Source organism: Danio aesculapii, chromosome 6 (assembly GCF_903798145.1).
Source record: "Danio aesculapii chromosome 6, fDanAes4.1, whole genome shotgun sequence".
Lineage (NCBI taxonomy): Eukaryota > Metazoa > Chordata > Actinopteri > Cypriniformes > Danionidae > Danio > Danio aesculapii.
This window is the reverse complement of record NC_079440.1, coordinates 2,368,877-2,388,876: the sequence shown is the minus strand read 5'-3', so window position 1 is coordinate 2,388,876 and position 20,000 is coordinate 2,368,877. Positions and strand designations below refer to the sequence as shown.

General features: G+C 35.5%; 1 protein-coding gene across 2 annotated transcripts in view; it reads right to left on the bottom strand.

Annotated features, from left to right (window-relative positions):
* acvr2ab (activin A receptor type 2Ab) overlaps positions 1–20,000 on the bottom strand; it is a 45,904-nt gene that overhangs the window by 5,508 nt on the left and 20,396 nt on the right. Inside the window, exons 2-8 of one of the 2 annotated variants that reach the window (XM_056459318.1) lie at positions 13,470–13,677; positions 13,274–13,377; positions 11,134–11,288; positions 6,819–6,962; positions 4,463–4,606; positions 3,626–3,771; positions 1,680–1,794 (exon numbers count right to left, since the gene is read on the bottom strand). In XM_056459318.1, coding sequence (XP_056315293.1) covers positions 1,680–1,794; positions 3,626–3,771; positions 4,463–4,606; positions 6,819–6,962; positions 11,134–11,288; positions 13,274–13,377; positions 13,470–13,677 — 1,016 coding nt within the window. The remainder of the gene's footprint in view (positions 1–1,679; positions 1,795–3,625; positions 3,772–4,462; positions 4,607–6,818; positions 6,963–11,133; positions 11,289–13,273; positions 13,378–13,469; positions 13,678–20,000) is intronic. The other variant, XM_056459320.1, reaches the window with a different exon arrangement.

Sequence of the window (20,000 nt, the reverse complement as noted above, 5' to 3'; positions counted from 1 at the left end):
CACACACAACACATCGCTGCATTAATGGTTGCAAGTAGGGCTGCTCGATTATGGGAAAAATCATAATTACAATTAAGACCAAAATAATCGTGATCACGATTAGTCAAAACGATTATCAGTTGAAGTCAGAATTATTCGCCCTTCTGTGATTTTTTTTATTATATATAAATATATAAAATTTTCCCAAATGATGTTTAACAGAGGAATTTTTCTCAGTATTTCCTCTAATATTTTTTTCTTCTGGAGAAAGGCTTATTTGTTTTATTTGGGCTAGAATAAAAGCAGGTTTAAATATTTTGAAACCTATTTTAATAGCTCAATATTATTAGCCCCCTTAAGCAATATTTATATTTATTGTCTGCAGAAGAAACTACTGTTATACAATGACTTGCCTAATTACACTAATTAAGCCTTTGAATGTCACTTTAAGCTGAATACTAGTATTTTAAAAAACATCTAGTAAAAATAATGTCATCATAGCAAAGATGAAAGAAATCAGTTATTAGAAATGAGTTATTAAATATGTTATGTTTAAACTGCTATAAGCATCTTCACTGTAAGAAAAACACTTCAGCTCCAGCAGTCCTTCAGTCAAGAGCAGTGAGGGATTTTCCCCTTTGGTTGTTTGATTACTAATAAAAACAGGCGGCAGCTGGATTATTGTGCGCTGTCACTTTAAGAATAGTGTGGTTCTGATATGGTTTCTCTTTCACGTGTCTTTTGATTCTCAACTTGTTTGTTTATTCCACAAATGAGGGTTAATATGAATAATCAGTAAACACCGCTCTCTGACACATATGTGCATGTATTTGACCATTAAAGCGCTCGCATTAAGATGACTTTAGATGTGTGTGCTCTGCTCGTCTCCGAGGCTGTCCTAGGCTAAGCACGGCGCACACACACACAACAGCGTGCGCTCTTTCACGCTTTAAAAAATATGAATGATTCGAACGTACATCAATGAATGTTGTGCATCCTGTGCTGCAAAAGTTACATTACAGCACACGCTTTTTAGTAATGTTCACGTGGAACTGAGCTTTGCAGAACAACAAATGAGTACAACTGGAAAGGGGGCAGTATATGATGGAATAATCGTTCATCTCGATTAATGTCTTTTCATAATCGTTAGAAGCCAAAATCTATATTGAAACTGGATTTTCGATTAATTGCACAGCCCTAGTTGCAAGTATATATATATATATATATATATATATATATATAAATACAAATAAAAAAAAGATTTTCCCAGTGAATAAAAAGAGTTTACTATAATATGATAGCTCATAACCATAATAGTTTTGTCAATCAATAAAATTAATCAATAATAATAATAAAAAACTCTTTAAGGGAGTGAATCACATTGACATTCAAATGATGTTTTCAATAAAAAGTGTGTTTATAACACTCAAACTAAACGAAATAAGAATAAAACAATGATAGGAAATAGTGTGGACATGTCCTTGCTCTGTTAAAGATTATTTGGAAAATAAAAAGAATAAAAAACTGACATGAGGGTGAATAATTATAATTATATATCTAAATAAATTAAAATAAAAAAGGGATTTATTCAAGCCTTTATAATATGCAAAGCGGGAGTCATTTGTGTTCTGTATTTTAACTGCATTCATCTTTATGAAACTTCACTCCTATATTTGTGCAGATGTGAATGTGGTATTTACCTGTCCGTGTGTGTCACCTGTTGATTTTCCCGCTTCAAACTTGAGCGCCAGACCAAAGTCAGCGATGCAGGCGGTTAAATCACTCTTCAGCAGCACATTCTTACTCTTGATGTCTCTGAGGAAGATGATTCACATATTCATTAATAATAAACAACAACAAATGAGGGGTTTCAAAGGGGCTGAGAGGAAGCACAATTTAATCGGTTATTCAAATTAAATAATAAACAGTATTTATAATAAACAAATAACTTTACATAAATAAATTACTATCATATGTAGAAATAATGTAATGAAATAGAAACATAATTCATTTATATTTAATTTTACTGTATAAATTGGACCATTACACAAACCAATTTCCAGGACATTTAAAAAAAAAAAAATTTTAGAGAAGTAAATATATATTTAAATGCACTGCAAGTATTAATGCAGTTTGAGTAAAGACAACATTATTAGCCTTTGAAATTGCAATTCTTTTTTATGTTTATGGATATTTTCCACTGTATTCCCTATTATTAATTTCTTATCAGCCCCCTTAAAAGGACAGTTCACCAGAAAGTAAAAAAAATACTCATTATTTACTCTCCCTCAAGTGTTTTTAAACCTTTATTAGCTTCTTTCACACAAAAAAAGACACAAAAGAAGATATTTTGAAGAATGCTAAAAACCTGTAACCATCGACTTCCATAGAACTTTTTTTTCCAGCTATGGAAGTCAATACAGGTTTCAATATGCTCATCAGAAGGAAAAAACTCATAAAGGGTATGAAACGAGTAAATGATGACAGAATTTTCCTTTTTTTTGGTGAACTGTCCCTTTAAGAAGCACAATCGCTTCACAGCAAGAAGGTTCGAGCCTCGGCTGGGTCAGTTGGCATTTCTGTGTGGAGTTTGCATGTTCTCCCAGTGTTCCAGTGGATTTCCTCCGGGTGCTCCGGTTTCCCCCAACAGTCCAAAGACATGCAGTGCAGGTGAATTGGGTAAGCTAAAAATTGCCCGTAGTGTATGTGTATGAATGAGAGTGTATGCTAGGCTTGGAAGATATCCAAATTTTGATACGGTCAAACCTCCTCCCTATTTTACCTCAGTATACAGTATTACCGTGCATAATAAAAATAAATAATGTAAGGCTCAGACAGTGTCACTAAACTGTTGGCTTGTGCCTAAACCATTCAGAACCGGAATACTGTATATGCAACCTTATTTTCGCGGTCACCTGTTGGTATTAGAGATCTGCGCTGGACGCTCTCTCTCTCGTTCACACACATATAGACAGCACCAAGCGACGCACAGCATCATGCTCTCTCTCAACTCGCCATCTTACCTCACCTCTCTCTCCTCCACACTGTCCCCTGATGACAATCACGCATACACATTTTTAGGAATTAAATAAATCATATTTAATACTTGTCTCCGATATAAGTGCATTGTTTTTTATTACAGTATTGAAACTGACACCGTAGCTATTTTTAGTTCCGGTATACCATATTACCGCCATAGCCTAGTGTGTGGATGTTTCCCAGTGATGGGTTGCAGCTGGAAGGGCATCCGCTGTGTAAAACATATGCTGGATAAGTTGGCGGTTCATTCCGCTGTGGCGACCCCAGATTAATAAAGGGACTAAGCCGAAAAGAAAATGAATGAATGAATGACTTGCCTAAGTAACCTAGCACTTTAAGCTGAATACTAGTGTCTTGCTAAATAACTAGTAAATATTATGATGTACTGTCATCATAGCGTAGATTAAAGAAATTAGTAATTAAAACTATTACGGTTACACATGTTGAAAGAAACCTCTATGTTTAACATCACTCTGGAAATATTTCAGAGAAATTTCACAAGAGGGTGAATAATGTCATCATACAATGCCTTCATCACAACAGAGTCTTCATAACAGATATAAAGGCTAGAAAGGTCTGTTAAATGAGGATGTTTGAGGTGGGTTACCTGTGTGCGATGGCAGGCTTGTGTCCGTCCTTCAGGTTGGGAATGTCCTCGTGTAAATAAGCCAAACCGCGCACAAACGTCTGCGCGATCAGACACAGCTCATTCCACGACAACACGTTCGCCTTCAGGAAATCTGTCAGCGAACCCTGAGCACAAACACACACACCATATGAGCACAAACTCTAGAATATGCGTGTGCGTATGTATGCGTTCATGCATGTGTATACACTCATACATGTGTGCATACGTTTATGTGTATTCACTTGGGCATGTATGTGTACGCATATATATATGCGTGTGTGTGTGTACATATATGCATGCGTGTGTGTATCTGTGTGCATATATGCATGTGTGTGTGTGCAAATCTCTTTTATATCTTCATAAGTGTGTGTGTGCATTTATGCTTTAATGTGTGTGTGTGTCTGTGTTTGTGCATGTATGTGTGCATGCATGCATTCTTGTATATACAAGCGTATGTGCGTGCATATCTCTGTTTAGATATGCGTGTATGCATATGCATGTGTGTGTGCATATATGCGTATTTATGTGTGTGTCAGTGTTTGTGCATGCATGCATTCATGTATATTTAGCTTATGTGTGTGCATGTGTATATGCACATATGTGTGTTTTTGTGTGTGTTTGTGGATGTATGTGTGAGTATACGTATGTGTATGTATACGTGTACATATGTGTGTGTAAGTGTGTGCGTACATATGTGTATGCATGTATGCGCATGTGTTTATGTACAAATGTATGTGCATATAAGTGTGTGTATATGTATGTGTGTTTTTGCATACGTGTATGTGTTTACATCTTTGTGTGCGTGTGTGTGTATACCTTCTCATGGTAGGTTGTGATCAGCCACAGCTCTATATCAACTCCATTCCCACGTTTTTCTGCGCAGATGAAGTGAAGGAGATTTTCATGTTTCATTCCGCTCACGTTATAAATCTCATATTCATTCTGCCAGGACTGTTTATTCTGTGAGAGAACAAACACACACACAGGCACACATGTGCATTTAGAGACTCGCACAACCCTGATGCACACTCACTGAAGCCTGCATTAATATGCACATCTGTAAACAATCAAAGAACAACAATAAAATCTCTTTTTCAGTAAAGACAAATTCATATGAAATCATTTTGAACCAACAATATAGCATCAAAGTTAACAAGACAACTTAAAAAAATTGATTAATACAAGTTATAAAATATATTGATTGGTTGGTATAAAGATACAAGTTGAAATGACACAATATTAATAGTTAATTACACATTTATTAAAGCTGCAGTATTTAAGTTTGACACCCAGTGGTTGAACTAGGTATTGCACTCCTGGATCAAAACAAATGCAAGTGCTGGTTGCCAGATTGAGGACATGAGTGAGTGATCCTCAGTAGTGGAGGATTCTCATTACATAGCGTGTTGTTAGGACATGGGGTTACAATGTAACCTGCTCACCTAATGTTTACCCTTGTAATATTTATATTATTTGCTAATTAATAACCTCATGTGGAACTGAATCTCTCATTTCGGAGTCTGCTACTGTCCACCGGAGGTCCCATTACAGCCATGGACGCATCCTTTCAGATCCTTTCTGACTGAATGAATGAAATACGCTGTTTTCCAGCAAGGCAACCCGAGGTGCTGAAATATAATTGGCTAAACTGGCAGTGGGCGGGTTAAAATGACCAAAACAAAGACATTGTTCCAGCACGGAAAACACACGTTCAAAGCAGAACACGTTCAGCATTGTTTTTCAGATAAACAAGAATGTTGACTGAGCATGTTTCTGAATATCTCTGAACATATTATGGTGTTTTTATGCTTTAGAAGAGTCAAAAACTCACATACAGCACCTTTAAATTATTGTTTTACTTATTTTTGTTAAAATATTTAGATACACGCAGATGTTTTGCACACAATATTAATCTGATATAAAGATTGACATGATAAGTCTGCAACTTAAAAGTTTGGAGTAAATCAATAATTTAGAATTTCATTTGCAACCATGCATTTATTTAATTAAAGAGCAGGTATCTTGAAACTATTTGTAATAACGTTTAATGAACTTTATTACTCTGTGCAAGAACTATTTATGTTACTAGTGATTATTATTTACTATAAATTCTAATTATATATATACATAAAAAACTTTTTTGGGTTGAAAAGCAGGGTAAAGCACGGTAAAAATCACTGACTCGCTTTATTTTTGGTCTCTAATTTACATTTTGTTGACTATAGGTTACAGTGCAACTACCTGCAAAGTAATTCTCATAATATTAGCAGACTGTCTGTTTAATATCAGCTGCCACTGCTCCACCAACAGACCTGACTATGAGAAACTTTGCAAGTGCATGACAGCTTACACTAACACTCCCCTTACGGTCTACTCATACTCTAATGAGAATTAGCTGGCATGTAGTTGCAATGTAACTGCTTGAAGTGTACATTTACTCACTATTTACTGACCCTCAATAAGTTGCAAAGCTTTAATAGTTTCTTTATTCTCTTAAACACAAAAAAAGATATTTTAAAGAACGCTGAAAACCTGTAACCATTGACTTTAATAGTAGGAAACACAAACACTATGATAGTCAATGGTTACAGGGTTTTTGCATTCTTCTAAATATCTTCTTTTGTGTTCAATAGAAGACAGACACTCAAACAGTGAAGGGTGAGTAAATGATGACAGAATTAACCTTTTTTGGGTGAACTATGACTTTAATATCAACAGATTGCGTTAAAGGGACCATCCAAATAAAGTGATATGGACCCTTTTCACATGACAAAAGTCATCCTAATCTTAAATCCTTGAAAGTTTTTAATATTTTGATTTGTAAAAAAAACGTATGAATATTTATATGTACTTATGCATGTACTATATCATGTTTGCATCACATTACAAAAAGCGAATGACTGGGAGCAGGACAGTAAATCTGACATTATTCTCTCCTCTGGCTGCCGTTAACAGTTTGACACTATTGTTTTCCTTCTTCTGAAAGTCTTGATAACACCATCGTGGAGTTTTTCTTTTATTAATTCAGCAAATAGGATTGTAAATAAATGATTTGTATTCACTTCACTCTGAGTCTATCAACCATAACGACTTACACTACAGAAAACCCAGAAAAGTCAAAGGGGTCCATTGAATTTTTTATCTTTAGCGCAAACATGAGCCGTTCATTGACCTGCACGGGGAAGATCTTGACCGCCACGGCTTCGCTGAGCAGCTGAGCTTTCCACACGCAGCCGAAGCGTCCTCTGGCCTTCAGCTCCAGCAGCTGCAGAGGCTTCTGACCCAGCAGAGGAGACGGAGGAGTCAGACCCGGATCCTGAACACAGGACAGATAATTTGTATTAATTAATGATTTGCTATTTATTTTAAAGTTATTAATTATTAGTATACTTGTTTATTGTGGTAGCATAAGGACTATTGACCATATATGTGTATGTTTTTATTATTATTATTAAATCTTTATTATTAGTCTTTGTGTACATATATCCAGTTGAAGTCAGAATTATTAGCCACACTTTGATTTTTTTTCTTTTTTTATATATTTCCCAAATGATGTTTAACAGAGCAAGGAAATTTTCACAGTATGTCGGATAATATTTTTTCTTCTAGAGAAACTCTTATTTGTTTTATTTCGGCTAGAATAAAAGCTGGTTTAAAAAATTTTTATGAACCATTTTAAGGTCAAAATTATTAGCCCCTTTAAGCTATTTTTTTCCCCAATAGTCTACAGAACAAACCATCATTATACAATAACTTGTCTAATTACCCTAACCTGCCTAGTTCACCTAATTAACTCTTTAAATGTCACTTTAAGCTGTATAGAAGTGTCTTGAAAAATATGTAGTCAAATATTATTTACTGTAATCATGACAAAGAGAAAATAAATCAGTTATTAGAGATGAGTTATTAACACTGTTATGATTATGAATGTGTTGAATAAATCTGCTCTCCGTTAAGCAGAAATTGGGGAAAAAATAAACAGGGGGGCTAATAATTCTGACTTCAACTGTTTATATTATGTGAATATATGCTCCTTTTTGCTGTAATTTATTTCTTATATAGAGTATATTTTATTAATTTGATGGTTTGAGTATATTATATACTTTATGCATAACTAAAATGCTTTAGCAATACTGTAGAGAGAGAGAGAGAGAGAGAGAGAGAGAGAGAGAGAGAGAGAGAGAGAGAGAGAGAGAGAGAGAGAGAGATTCATTACTCTCCTCCTGACCTTTATATCAACTCTCCTCCACATTTCAACTCAGCTCAGCTTTTAATTATAAAGCACTATCAAAAGCATCAGAATGTACTAAAGTGCAGTCTGCGAGCAATACAAAGAGCATTCATTATAAACAAAATAATCACAACACACAAACATTCAACCAATCACACTGCAAAAAGCTTGCTTAAATAAATAGGTTTTCAAGCCCTTTAAAAAACAAGGATGTCCCGATTTTATGGATAACAGTAAACTACTGCAGAAAAGCCAGCAGTGTGTTTCAATGGAGAACAGGCGGCAGACAAAAACATACTTCAAGATGACAACAAGGGTGGTGAGAGATCAACATATCTTTTATATATTGAGGAGACGGACTGTGCAATGCTTTAAAAGATAAACAATCATTTTATTGTATTTCATTAATTTTTATATATATCATTATTATTATTTTATATGTTCTTTCATTCATTTTCCTTTCAGCTTAGTCCCTTTATTTATCAGGGGTCGCCACAGCGGAATGAACCACCAACTATTCCAGCATATGTTATACACAGCGGATGCCCTGCCAGCTGCAACCCACTACTGGGAAACACCCATACACTCTCATTCTCACACACCTTCATACACTACGGCCAATTTAGTTCATCCAATTGATCTAAAGTGCATGTGTTTGGACTTGTGGGGGAAACCGGAGCACCCGGAGGAAACCCACGCCAGCACGGGGAGAACATGCAAACTCCATGCAGAAATGCCAACTGACCCAGCCAGGACTCAAAACAGCGACCTTCTTGCTGTGAGGCGACAGTGCTAACCACTGAGCCACCGTGCTGCCCTGTTTTTTTTTATTTATTTATTTATTTATTTATTTTTATTACTGACAATACAAATTATACAGAAAATAGATGTGCAACTGTTTATTAAACTTCGTAAACACACAATTAAGATGAAAATTAGACTTAATTATTTCATAATTAATACTGAATGTGTGATTCAGTGGACTGGAGACAGTCGGAAATAGCAATACCGGAAGTCTTCAAGTGAATATTTTCAAGACAAAATGTCCCCAAATATACAAACAAACATTATTTTTAGAGATAACTTAATAAAATGTGTGTCAAAACTGTTTGATTTAAGTTTTTAGTTTGTTTTAGAATAACGATTGAAGGCTTATCTAAGAGATGCAAAATAAACCTGCAATTCTAGAATCACCAATAGACACACACACACACACACACACACACACACACACACACACACACACACACAGTCTGATGCAGGAGAACTCAAAAATGAATCCATGCAAGACAGAAACAGATAAAGAAAGAAAGAATGGAGGAGGAGGAGGAGGACTATAGCAGCATGGCATGATGGGATACCGAGTGAGCGGATGAAGCTCTTACCTCTACCATGATATGAAAGGCGTGCTAGCGAAAGGGGAAGAAAGGCATTTTACTGTTTCTACACACAGAGGCTGCAATGTGAGAGAAGCTGGAGAACGAGAGAGAAACACTGATGTGCGTCTGTGAGAATGTGATGGGTTAATGAGACACTGACGTGGAAAACACACACACACACACACATTTACATTTAGCTAAATACACCTATTACACAGCTCTCTGAAACTATACCAGAGCTCGCCACAGACGCATGATGTTCTCGTCGATACGAATGAGATTAGAATATTGTTTTACACACACACAAGCTATATTTACACATATGCACTTGTGATATTACAGAATGTGTGTGTGAATGAATGAATGTATGCATGTATGAACAGTGTGTGTGTGTGTGTGTTATATACTACATATATGTTGAAAATGTAGTGGTAATTTTAGAAATATGCATTTTTCTAATTATTTTCATCAAACCAACCTGCATGAATGTGGGTATAAAACATGAACAGATGAGGATAAAATAAAATGCTTATTTTGGTTTGAAAGCAGAGGGTTGGTTCTCTATTTTGATATATAATATTGTCATATTTTCATCACCAAAATTATTCGGCTGTCAAATTTAGGTGAAAATCATGTTGGCAGTGACTGACAACAAAATAAATCAATAAATACGATAATAATAATAATAATAATAATAAATAAATAAATAAAAACACTAATAAATAAATAATTATAAATAAAATAAATAAAAAGTTAATAACAATAATTAAATAAAAATAAACAAACAAATAAAAATAAAAATAAATAAATAAAAACACTAATAAATAAATAATTATAAATAAAATAAATAAAAAGTTAATAACAATAATTAAATAAAAATAAACAAACAAATAAAAAAAAAAAAAAATAAATAAAAACACTAATAAATAAATAAATATAAATAAAAATAAATAAAAAGTTAATAACAATAATTAAATAAAAATAAACAAACAAATAAAAATAAAAATAAATAAAAACACTAATAAATAAATAAATAAATATAAATGAAATAAATAACAAGTAAATAACAATAATTAAATAAAAATAAACAAACAAATAAATATAAAAAATTTAAAATAAATAAATAAAACACTAATAAATAAATAAATATAAAGAAATAAAAAGTAAATAACAATAATTAAATAAAAATAAACAAACAAATAAAAATAAAAATTAAAAATAAATAAATAAAAACACTAATAAATTAATAAATATAAATAAAAATAAATAAAAAGTTAATAACAATAATTAAATATAAATAAACAAACAAATAAAAATAAATAAATAAAAACACTAATAAATAAATAAATATAAACAAAATAAATAGAAAGTAAATAATAGTAATTCAATAAAAATAAACAAATAAATAAAAATAAATAAATAAAAACACTAATAAATAAATAAATAAATAAATAGTAAATAACAATAATTAAATAAAATAAAAAAAACAAATAAAAATTTAAAATATATAAATAAATAAATAAATACATAAATAAATTAGTTTTTTCCAATCAACATTTATAAGTTGATAATTGCTGTTCAGTTTTAGAAAATATAAATCAAAATAAATTAAACACAATTTGTATGCAGTTAAATTCATAGAATCTAATTAAAATTTAATCGAAAATGAAAAGGGACACCTGAATCGATACCCAGCCCTAGTTACCATACTTTAACTTGCAACAGTACATCTGTAAACAAACAGACTGCTGAAAAAAATCTGCGGACTTCGGCATGCACAGATTCAGTGTGGGCCTAGTTATGAGTCCTGAATACAGTTGCTCTGCATCATATTCTCTCTGATTATGAAGATCACTGATTTGGACAGGTGTATTTACCTGCGACGGCACGAGCAGCGGCGGGTACGTCAGCTTCAGGTGTCGGTACATCCAGAAGGAGATGAAGAGAATTACAGCAACTGCCATGATGGGCAGCAGAGAGTAGAGCAGCGTGGGAAACAAGTCCGGCTTCGGGGGGACGGGGTTCGATGTGGCTGCACACAAACACAGATTAATGATGAATCAGGATATTTACATACACAAACCTTAATAACTGTGTAGTCAGTAGGATTCTGGTTTCTTTTTTTACACATTAACTTGATCAAAAGTAAAACTAAAATACTGTTATATATATATATATTTTAATTCAAATTGATGCCCTTCGGTTAAATCAGGGGTCTCAATCTTAAATTGGAGAGGGGCCATATGAGTGACTAACAATTCAGAGGAGGGCCGCTTTAACATTCAAGCACAACAAAAAAAGTGGAAACCTGACTTGATGCACTCAGACATTTTTCCCCAGAGTATATGCAGTCAAAGCTCCTTCTTTTTGTTTCTTGTTGTACATATTGAAGGGGTAGTTTAAATTGCTATGAAAATACTACAATTTAATAATAGGCATAATAATAATTACTATTATTTTTCTTTCCCAATCAATTGTTGCTTAACCAAAAGTTTAACAGTGCATGAACAGCAGAAAGGAGATTGGGTAACTTCAGTGACTTAGCATTTGCTCTTCTTAATATCATTCTTTTTCATACAACAAAGAGGGGGAAAGTGTGTGTATATATATATATATATATATATATATATATATATATATATATATATATATATATCAAATTTTACTAATGCACATTTTTTATACAAATCTTAACATGCAAATGAGGAAAATCTATTAAATGAGATCATTTGAATTGAATATTAACAAAATGATAATATTTACCCCACCATCATAATGTGCACGCCATGGAGATGTGTTTGTACAACACACTACAGGTGAAATAAATCTAATTATAATCATTGTACAACACACTACAGGTGAAATAAATCTAAATATAATCAAATGACCCTTGAATCACGGGCGTAGCAACCGGGGGGGACACGTCCCCCTCACTTTTAGAGACTGACCATTTAGAAACAGGTGATTAAGAATGCAAACCATTGGATTTCATACAGCTGTCCCCCCCCACTTTTAAAATGTTCACTACACCCCTGCCTTGAATATTTTCAATAACAGAGCTTTAGTAAAAATAGAGCACTTACGGACATATATTTCAACGTTTAAATCAGCCACAGAAATAATCTGCATGTGCATTACTCTCGACCGCATGCTGAGAGAAACCGAAAGTAACCCGAACATATAGTACAGTACTTTAAATGTCCAGTAGGTGGGGGTCAATACCACAAGTGTATATGCGACTGCACAACAATGATTCAAAAATAGAAGTTAATAGAATCTCGTTATGTTTTTGACATCAGGTGCAGGCCAGAAGGGAGGGGGGTTGCAGTTTTCAGCATTGATTATAACTATAAATGTTTTTTGATCATCCAATCATCATATTAGAATCATTATTTAAAGGTCATGTGACCCTGAAAACTGAAGTGAGTGAGTGTATTTGTGTCTTGTCGTGTCTGTGGATGTGCATGTGTGTCTGTGGAAACTATGTGTGTGTGTTTGTTTAAATGTGTGCATGCATGAGTGTGTGTATGTGTATATGTGTGTGTGTGCGCATGCATATCTGGCTGTGTCTGTGGAAGTGCATGTGTGTGCATGTGTCTAGTTGTGTCTGCATGTGCGCTTGTCTGTGAAATTGTGTGTGTGTGTGTGTGTTTGTTTAATTGTGTGCATGCGTGAGTGTGTGTGCATGCGTGTCTTGTTGTGTCTGTGTGTGTGCGCTTGTCTGTGTAATTGAGTGTGTGTTTGTTTAAATGTTTGCATGCGTGAGTGTGTGTGCGTGCGTGTCTGGTTGTGTGCACAATTTTGCGTGTATGTGAGTACATTTCTTACTCTGTGCTCAGGACTCTAAAGCGCTGTGTGTGTGAGAGAGTGTGTGTGTACATGTCTCTGTGTAAGTGTCTGTATGTGAGTGTGTGCATGTTATTAAGTTTGTGAAATTCTGTGCTTGTGTGTATGTGGATGTCTGTGAAATTGTGTTTGAGGAAGTTTGTGTGTGTGTGTGTGTGTGTGTGTACTCACTCTGAAGCATCTCTGGATTGTAGTGAAACTTCTGGTTGCACATGTTTCCCTCGCAGCAGCAGAAGAAGACATCAGGATTCTCCTTGCGCTCCACACACTCACTGCTGCACACACGACACACAGGTCATCCAGCATCCTCTTCTAAACACTCATAATGTGTGTGTGTGTGTGGGGGGGTGGGTGGGTGTGTGTTTACCTGTCGTAGCAGTTGACATCGTCCAGCCAGCAGCCCTGCTTCACCATCTCGATGGTTCCCGAGCGGTTCTTCCAGGTGGAGAAACAGTGTCGCCGCTTGTCTTTTTCTCCATAACACGACTCCGTGCCACTCCTGTTCGTCCTGTCCTTCTCCCAGCTCGCATTATAATACACACACTCCTGCGTCTCCGAGCGGCCTAGAATCGCACCTGAAGCACACAACAGATTAATTAACAAAACATCATTATCATCACCATATTCATTCATTTTCCTTCATCTTAGTCACTTATTCATCAGGGGTCACCACAGCGGAATGAACCACCGACTATTCCAGTATATGTTTTAAGCAGCGGATGCCCTTCCAGCAGCAATCAGTACTGGGAAACTAGTCACAGGCATATTTTTATGCAATGTTGATCATGAATTATGTAACTGTGCACATTATCATTTGATTTTATTTCATACATCACCACAACATTTTGTATTAAGCAAAGAGGTACACAAATGACATGAAATCAAACACAAATGGAAAACAGAGAAATACAAATCACAGACAAAAAACATAATAAAACAGTGATGTGTGTGTGTGCATGTGTGTGTGAGTGTGTGCGTGTGCGTGCATGCATCGGTAACTGGGTGGACAGGTTAAAGTATATAAACAAAAGAACATAAAAATATACAACATGCATAACGGTAGAACGCATATCATTATAGGTTGTGCAAAGTATCAAAAATGAAGCAAGAATAATATAGATATAAAATACAACATATAATAGGCAAATCGAATATAATAATACTAATAATAATGAAAATTTAATATATAATACTAATAATGACAATAAAAAATATAGAAAAAAATAACAACTGCCACTATCATAATCATAATCTTAAAACAACAACAACAAAAACAACATCTCTTTTGCTATCTGATTGGTGTTTATAGGTGTGAAGGCGGGGTCAACCTGTCAATCACGAGATCCACCAATAGCAAACTACAGCCATCCAATCAATACGCAAGGAACAAAATCAAGCACCGCCCACATTTGTAAAACAAAAAGGCTATTGCGATTTATATTTTAATTAAAAACCTTATTAACCCTTTAACCGAACTGCCAAGAAAAAAAATAACTCCTTATGTCGCTAGTTAACACACTCAATGCATCTTCAACACATCCCTTAATTTCTAAAATATCAACCCCTAAAACATGGCTGATATGTTAGTTTATGGTAAAAGTACCGGAATTAAATACATAAACTATGAAAAGTCAGAAAATATGAAGCGTAAGAGCAATTTAATTAAAAATAATATTCAAAATAAACCATTTTTGATTACTAAATCATCTTTAGTTTTTGAAGTTTGCCATAAAATATCTCAGACTCTTATTTAACACGTCTTTTTTACAGTAACACCAAAATCAAGTGTAGTGATGCAACAGGATTATGTTTGTTTGACTTTCTCATAAATCAGCAATGCCATGTGTGTAGAGCATTATTTAAAACAGTCATTCTTCAGATGACTTTAACAGGCATCACTTAAAACAGTAAACACATGGTCAACAGCGGGTAAACAGAGACAGAGTTAAAAAAGGCAGAACATCAAGGGAATTTTGAACTGAAGTCTGAGGAAAAACATTGTCATTCAATCAAAAAAGCTCACTATATAATAAAACTACATTGTGACACACCATAACTAACACTATAAATGTGTTGACGTCACTAGTTTTGTTATTTAAGAGCTTGTAGATAATAAATCACACTCATTTTAAGACACGTTTTAAAATAACTATTAAACACATTTTTGAATGTGCATGATTCAGAACTGAATGTCTAAGAAACATTTGGGATTATTTTTAACAACTGCATGTGGAAACTGATGCATTTTATTTCTCAGAAACCACAAAAGAATAAAAAAAGTATATTATAAATGCATTTATTGCCAATGAATATATTTGCAATAAAGCAAAACAACTAAAATCTCACTGATGGTGTGCATGTACCTTGTGTTCCTCATGAAGTAGGGACTAAATGTCCCCACAAATATAGCAATAACAGTAATTCTGACCTTCTGGGGACATTTTTTGTGTCTACGCAGCTCGAAACCAGACAGAATAATGTATTTTGTAAATGTAAAAGTGCAGATTGTTTCCTGCAAGGGTTGAGAAGCAGCACAGAATTTAAAGTCTGTATTAGGGCTGGGTGATTAATCGAAATTGACATTCAGAACCAATAATCGATCTATTTTTTCCAGGTCAGACAGGACAGACCCAGCTCTGTTTGTTGCTGTTGTGTTACTTTGCACTACATTGGCAATGATTGGAAGCTGCACCAGAGACGCCTTGAGATGGCATACGTTTCATTACATCAAAATTATTACTTAAATTAAAATATTTGTTTAGAGTAGAATCAAGAAATGCACTGTTTGAACTATTATTTACAGGATATGCTGCAAGAGTTATTTTATTTAGAAGCTATGCTGCTTATTTTCTATATTTAATATGAAAAACATTGACAATAATTTATTTTGTTTACAAAAGTGCAACTTATTTATTTACACTTATTTAGAAGAAGTAATTTGAGGCAATGTGTGTTTTAAAGGGCACCTAGTTGACCTCTTTTTTATGATTTAATATTAATATTATGGTTCTGAGTGTGCCAGTTTAGGTTCAGTTTAAAACACACTTCAGATTTGTTTATTATAATGTGTTAAAAAGTGTCATGTTGGGGGCGTGTCCACAGCTCGCTGATTTAGGGGTGTGTTGCTTCACATGTAAATTAGTTTCGGCTTCCCGCCAATGTAACAAGGGGGCGGGGCCATGAGCTCACCCGCTCTGCGTTTGCAACAGAGTCTGACAGGCAGACTGAGAGGAGCCGCATTCAGTCGTACATGTACGACTCTGACACAGACCAAGCAGAGAGTACAAAATCATTTGTGTCTTTGTACAGTTTTACAGCCAACTGTGTGCTAGTTTCAAGTACTGAGCTTGTACACCGAGACTAATAACCACGCACACTGAATTAACTTTGACTGAGGCACCGGATGCGCTGCTCGAAGCCACGACACGGCACACCAGACACTCTCTGTGGCGCGGCAGAAACATGAAGTGTCCCGAATCGTCGCGCCACGCATTTTTGAATTCTAAACATAGGTTTCTGCAGCGGCCCGCGGTGCCTAGCCGTTGACTTGAGTGTACCCTGATAGAAACCGATGTTTAGAATTCTAAAACGCATGCTAGTTAAGATCACAGGGAGCTTCTGGGATCGCAAGAAATGCAAACGGCTGAAGTATAAGGTAGACTCAATGAGAAGTACACATGTTTGCAAACCTACCTAAAGATACAACCAATAATTCTGATTAGAGCGATAATGTGGAGAATATTGATCTTGTGTTGAGCCCAATGAGCCTTGCATCTAAAAATAGAGCTAGCGTGTTCCTTTAGTGATATCGCTTCGACTCACGCTGAAAATGGCGGACGTGAATCAACAAACTGAGGATATGATGACGCGCCTGTCAATCAATATTGGTGGGCGGGGGGACCGCACTCCTACGTAAAGTTACAGTCGATCTGAAAACCGCTCCAATTGGTCCCACCGTTTTTATGTTGTTAAATTGAAAAAAAAAAGCACTGGGTGTGTTTATATCACCCCAATATGACGGTCTATACACCATACATGCACATATGTCTGTCCAAACAGCTTGAAAAGTAGATTTTTTTTACCATAGGTGCTGTTTAATGTCAGTTGTTCAATGATGATGTTCAATAAATAATCCCAGATAGTAGATAGTGTGTGTTTCCCTCAATTATTTTAAAGTCAAGTAATGCACCCTTCATTCAGAAACCTCTCACATGTAATATCTGAGCACATTTACTGTACAAAACTTGTTAGTGAACTATTACGGCTTAATAAATAAATAAAATAATCATTCATAAATTGTAATAGAGTTAACATTTTTAATTAATTGACAAATCGCCCAGCCCTAGTCTGTACATTAAGTTAATGGGAAGTCCTCATAAAGATAGCTGTACAAGTGTGTGTGTGTGTGTGTGTGTGTGTGTGTGTGCATTTCTCAAAAAAAAGTGTTGCATTTGATCCACAACAGCTCATTGAGGGGAAGGAATGCTAGAAAGGCGAGACATGGAGCAATCGCACATTTCTGCTGACAGACGTCTTTGACCTCCCTCAATAATTCAGCGCACTTGAACAGATTTCCATTCACTGCAGCCCACTGAACATTCACCGAATTCCACGCAAGCGTCGCTGAGACACAAACATTAAAGGCCTTCATTGGGCTGCAGGGCAGAGACGGCCGATTATGAAATAATTATAAGCTTTCAGAGCAATAGTCGACTTGCTTTCATAAATCACAGGATTAAAAAGGCCATCAGGCACCGATCTCTCTCATGATGTTATCCGCTGGAAATATTTCATTCTTCTGGCGTCCCGTGAGCGTCTGAATGCCGCGGCACGCGTCTGATCTCTCATTACGCCTGTTTATCTGCTCTTAAACGCCTCAATTAAGATCAGATCAGGCTGATTCAATATTCCACTGAAGTCTGTGCGCGGCGTTTGATGATGTCTGTTTGAAATCTGATCATGAGAATTAAACCGTCTGTGTGTTCAGCAGTCTATGTGTTAACGTTTATCTAATAACACTACACATCAGCATGTTTACAGAGGCACTGTGTTGTGTTTGTGCTGCAAACAAGACAACATCTGCCTCCTGATGGCATGATCTCACACACACACACACCCTTAGAAAAGTACACACACACAATCACAGACACACACTACATCCAGTCAGATATACAGACTTGCATAACTTACATTATCACAGTCTCACACACACACACACACACACACGTCTTTCCCTCTCACTCAGACACACAGATCACTCACATGCACACATATTCACAAGAAATGCTCACACACTTTCATGAACACACACACATGCACAAAGACAGGCGCGCGCACACAGACAGACTTACAACAAATGCACACACATTCATAGACACATTTATAAAATCACACACACTCAAATCAGACACACAGACTTACAATAATGCCCACAAACACGCACAAAAAGATAGGCACAAACACACACACACGGAGACTTACAACAAACACACATTCATAGACACACATATAATCAGACACACACACACACACAAAGACTGACAATAAATGCACACAAATTAAAAGACACACACATATAATCACAAACACACACACACACACACACACACACACACACACACACACACAAAATCAGAGTCAGACACACAGATTTACAACATATGCACACACACTCAGAAACATACATGCGCATAAACATAGGTGCGCACGCACACACACACTTACAACAAATGCACACACGTTAAGAGACACACATGCACATAAAGATAGGTACGAACACACACACACACACGCACACACACAAAAACCACAGATGCACATAAAGATAGGCATACACATACGCACACAAAGACTTACAATAAATGCACACACATTAATAGACACACATAATCACACACACACACACACATACACACGCACAGACGCGCACACAGATTTACAACAAAAGAATACACACTCAGAAACATACATGCACATAAAAATAGGCACACACATACACACACACTTACAACAAACGCACACACATTCACAAACACACACTCAAAAAACACACATGCACATAAAGATAGGCATACACACACGGACACAAAGACAATAAATGCACACACATTAATATACACACATAATCACACACACACTTACAGTCAGACATACAGACTTAAAACAAATGCATACACACTCAGACACACACACACGCACAAAGATAGGCCAAACACACAAGGACTTACAACAAACTACAAACACACTCTCTCTTTCTCTCTCTCACGCACATGCACACCAATATTTGACAATAAAGCATGAAGGTGCTGAGATAATTAAACTAAGCCAATCCAGCACCCTGTCAGTGTTTTACTGAAACAGGAATGAAGCCCGCAGCCGTTAGTTTGGGGCCCCGGGGGATCAGGGGTCTCCTCTGATCACGGCCATACAGATCTGGCAAACATTCAACAGCACATTCGTGTTTGCGCACTGAAGAGCATCGAAGGTTTCTATTTACACCGTGTTCCTGCAGCGCTGAGCATGATGTAAATAATAGATGCGGAGTATAGCGCTCCATTGATTATTATGTAATTGTGTAAGATCACAACCAACCCAAGTGACTGACAGATATTTACTGATTATAAGAGATGCTTTACTGGCTAGACCATTTAGATTTACATGAACTTGGCTAATGTTTGATAAAATAGTACAATACAAAATAACATAACACATTAAAATATAATAGATTAAACTATAATCAATTAAACTAAGACATATAATAAATTATAATAACATAATATATAACATAAAAGAAGAGGATCGCTGGTTAGAGCCTCAGCTGGGTCAGTTGGCATTTCTGTGTGGAGTTTGCATGTTCTCCCCATGTTGGTGTGGGTTTCCTCCAGCTGTTCCGGTTTCC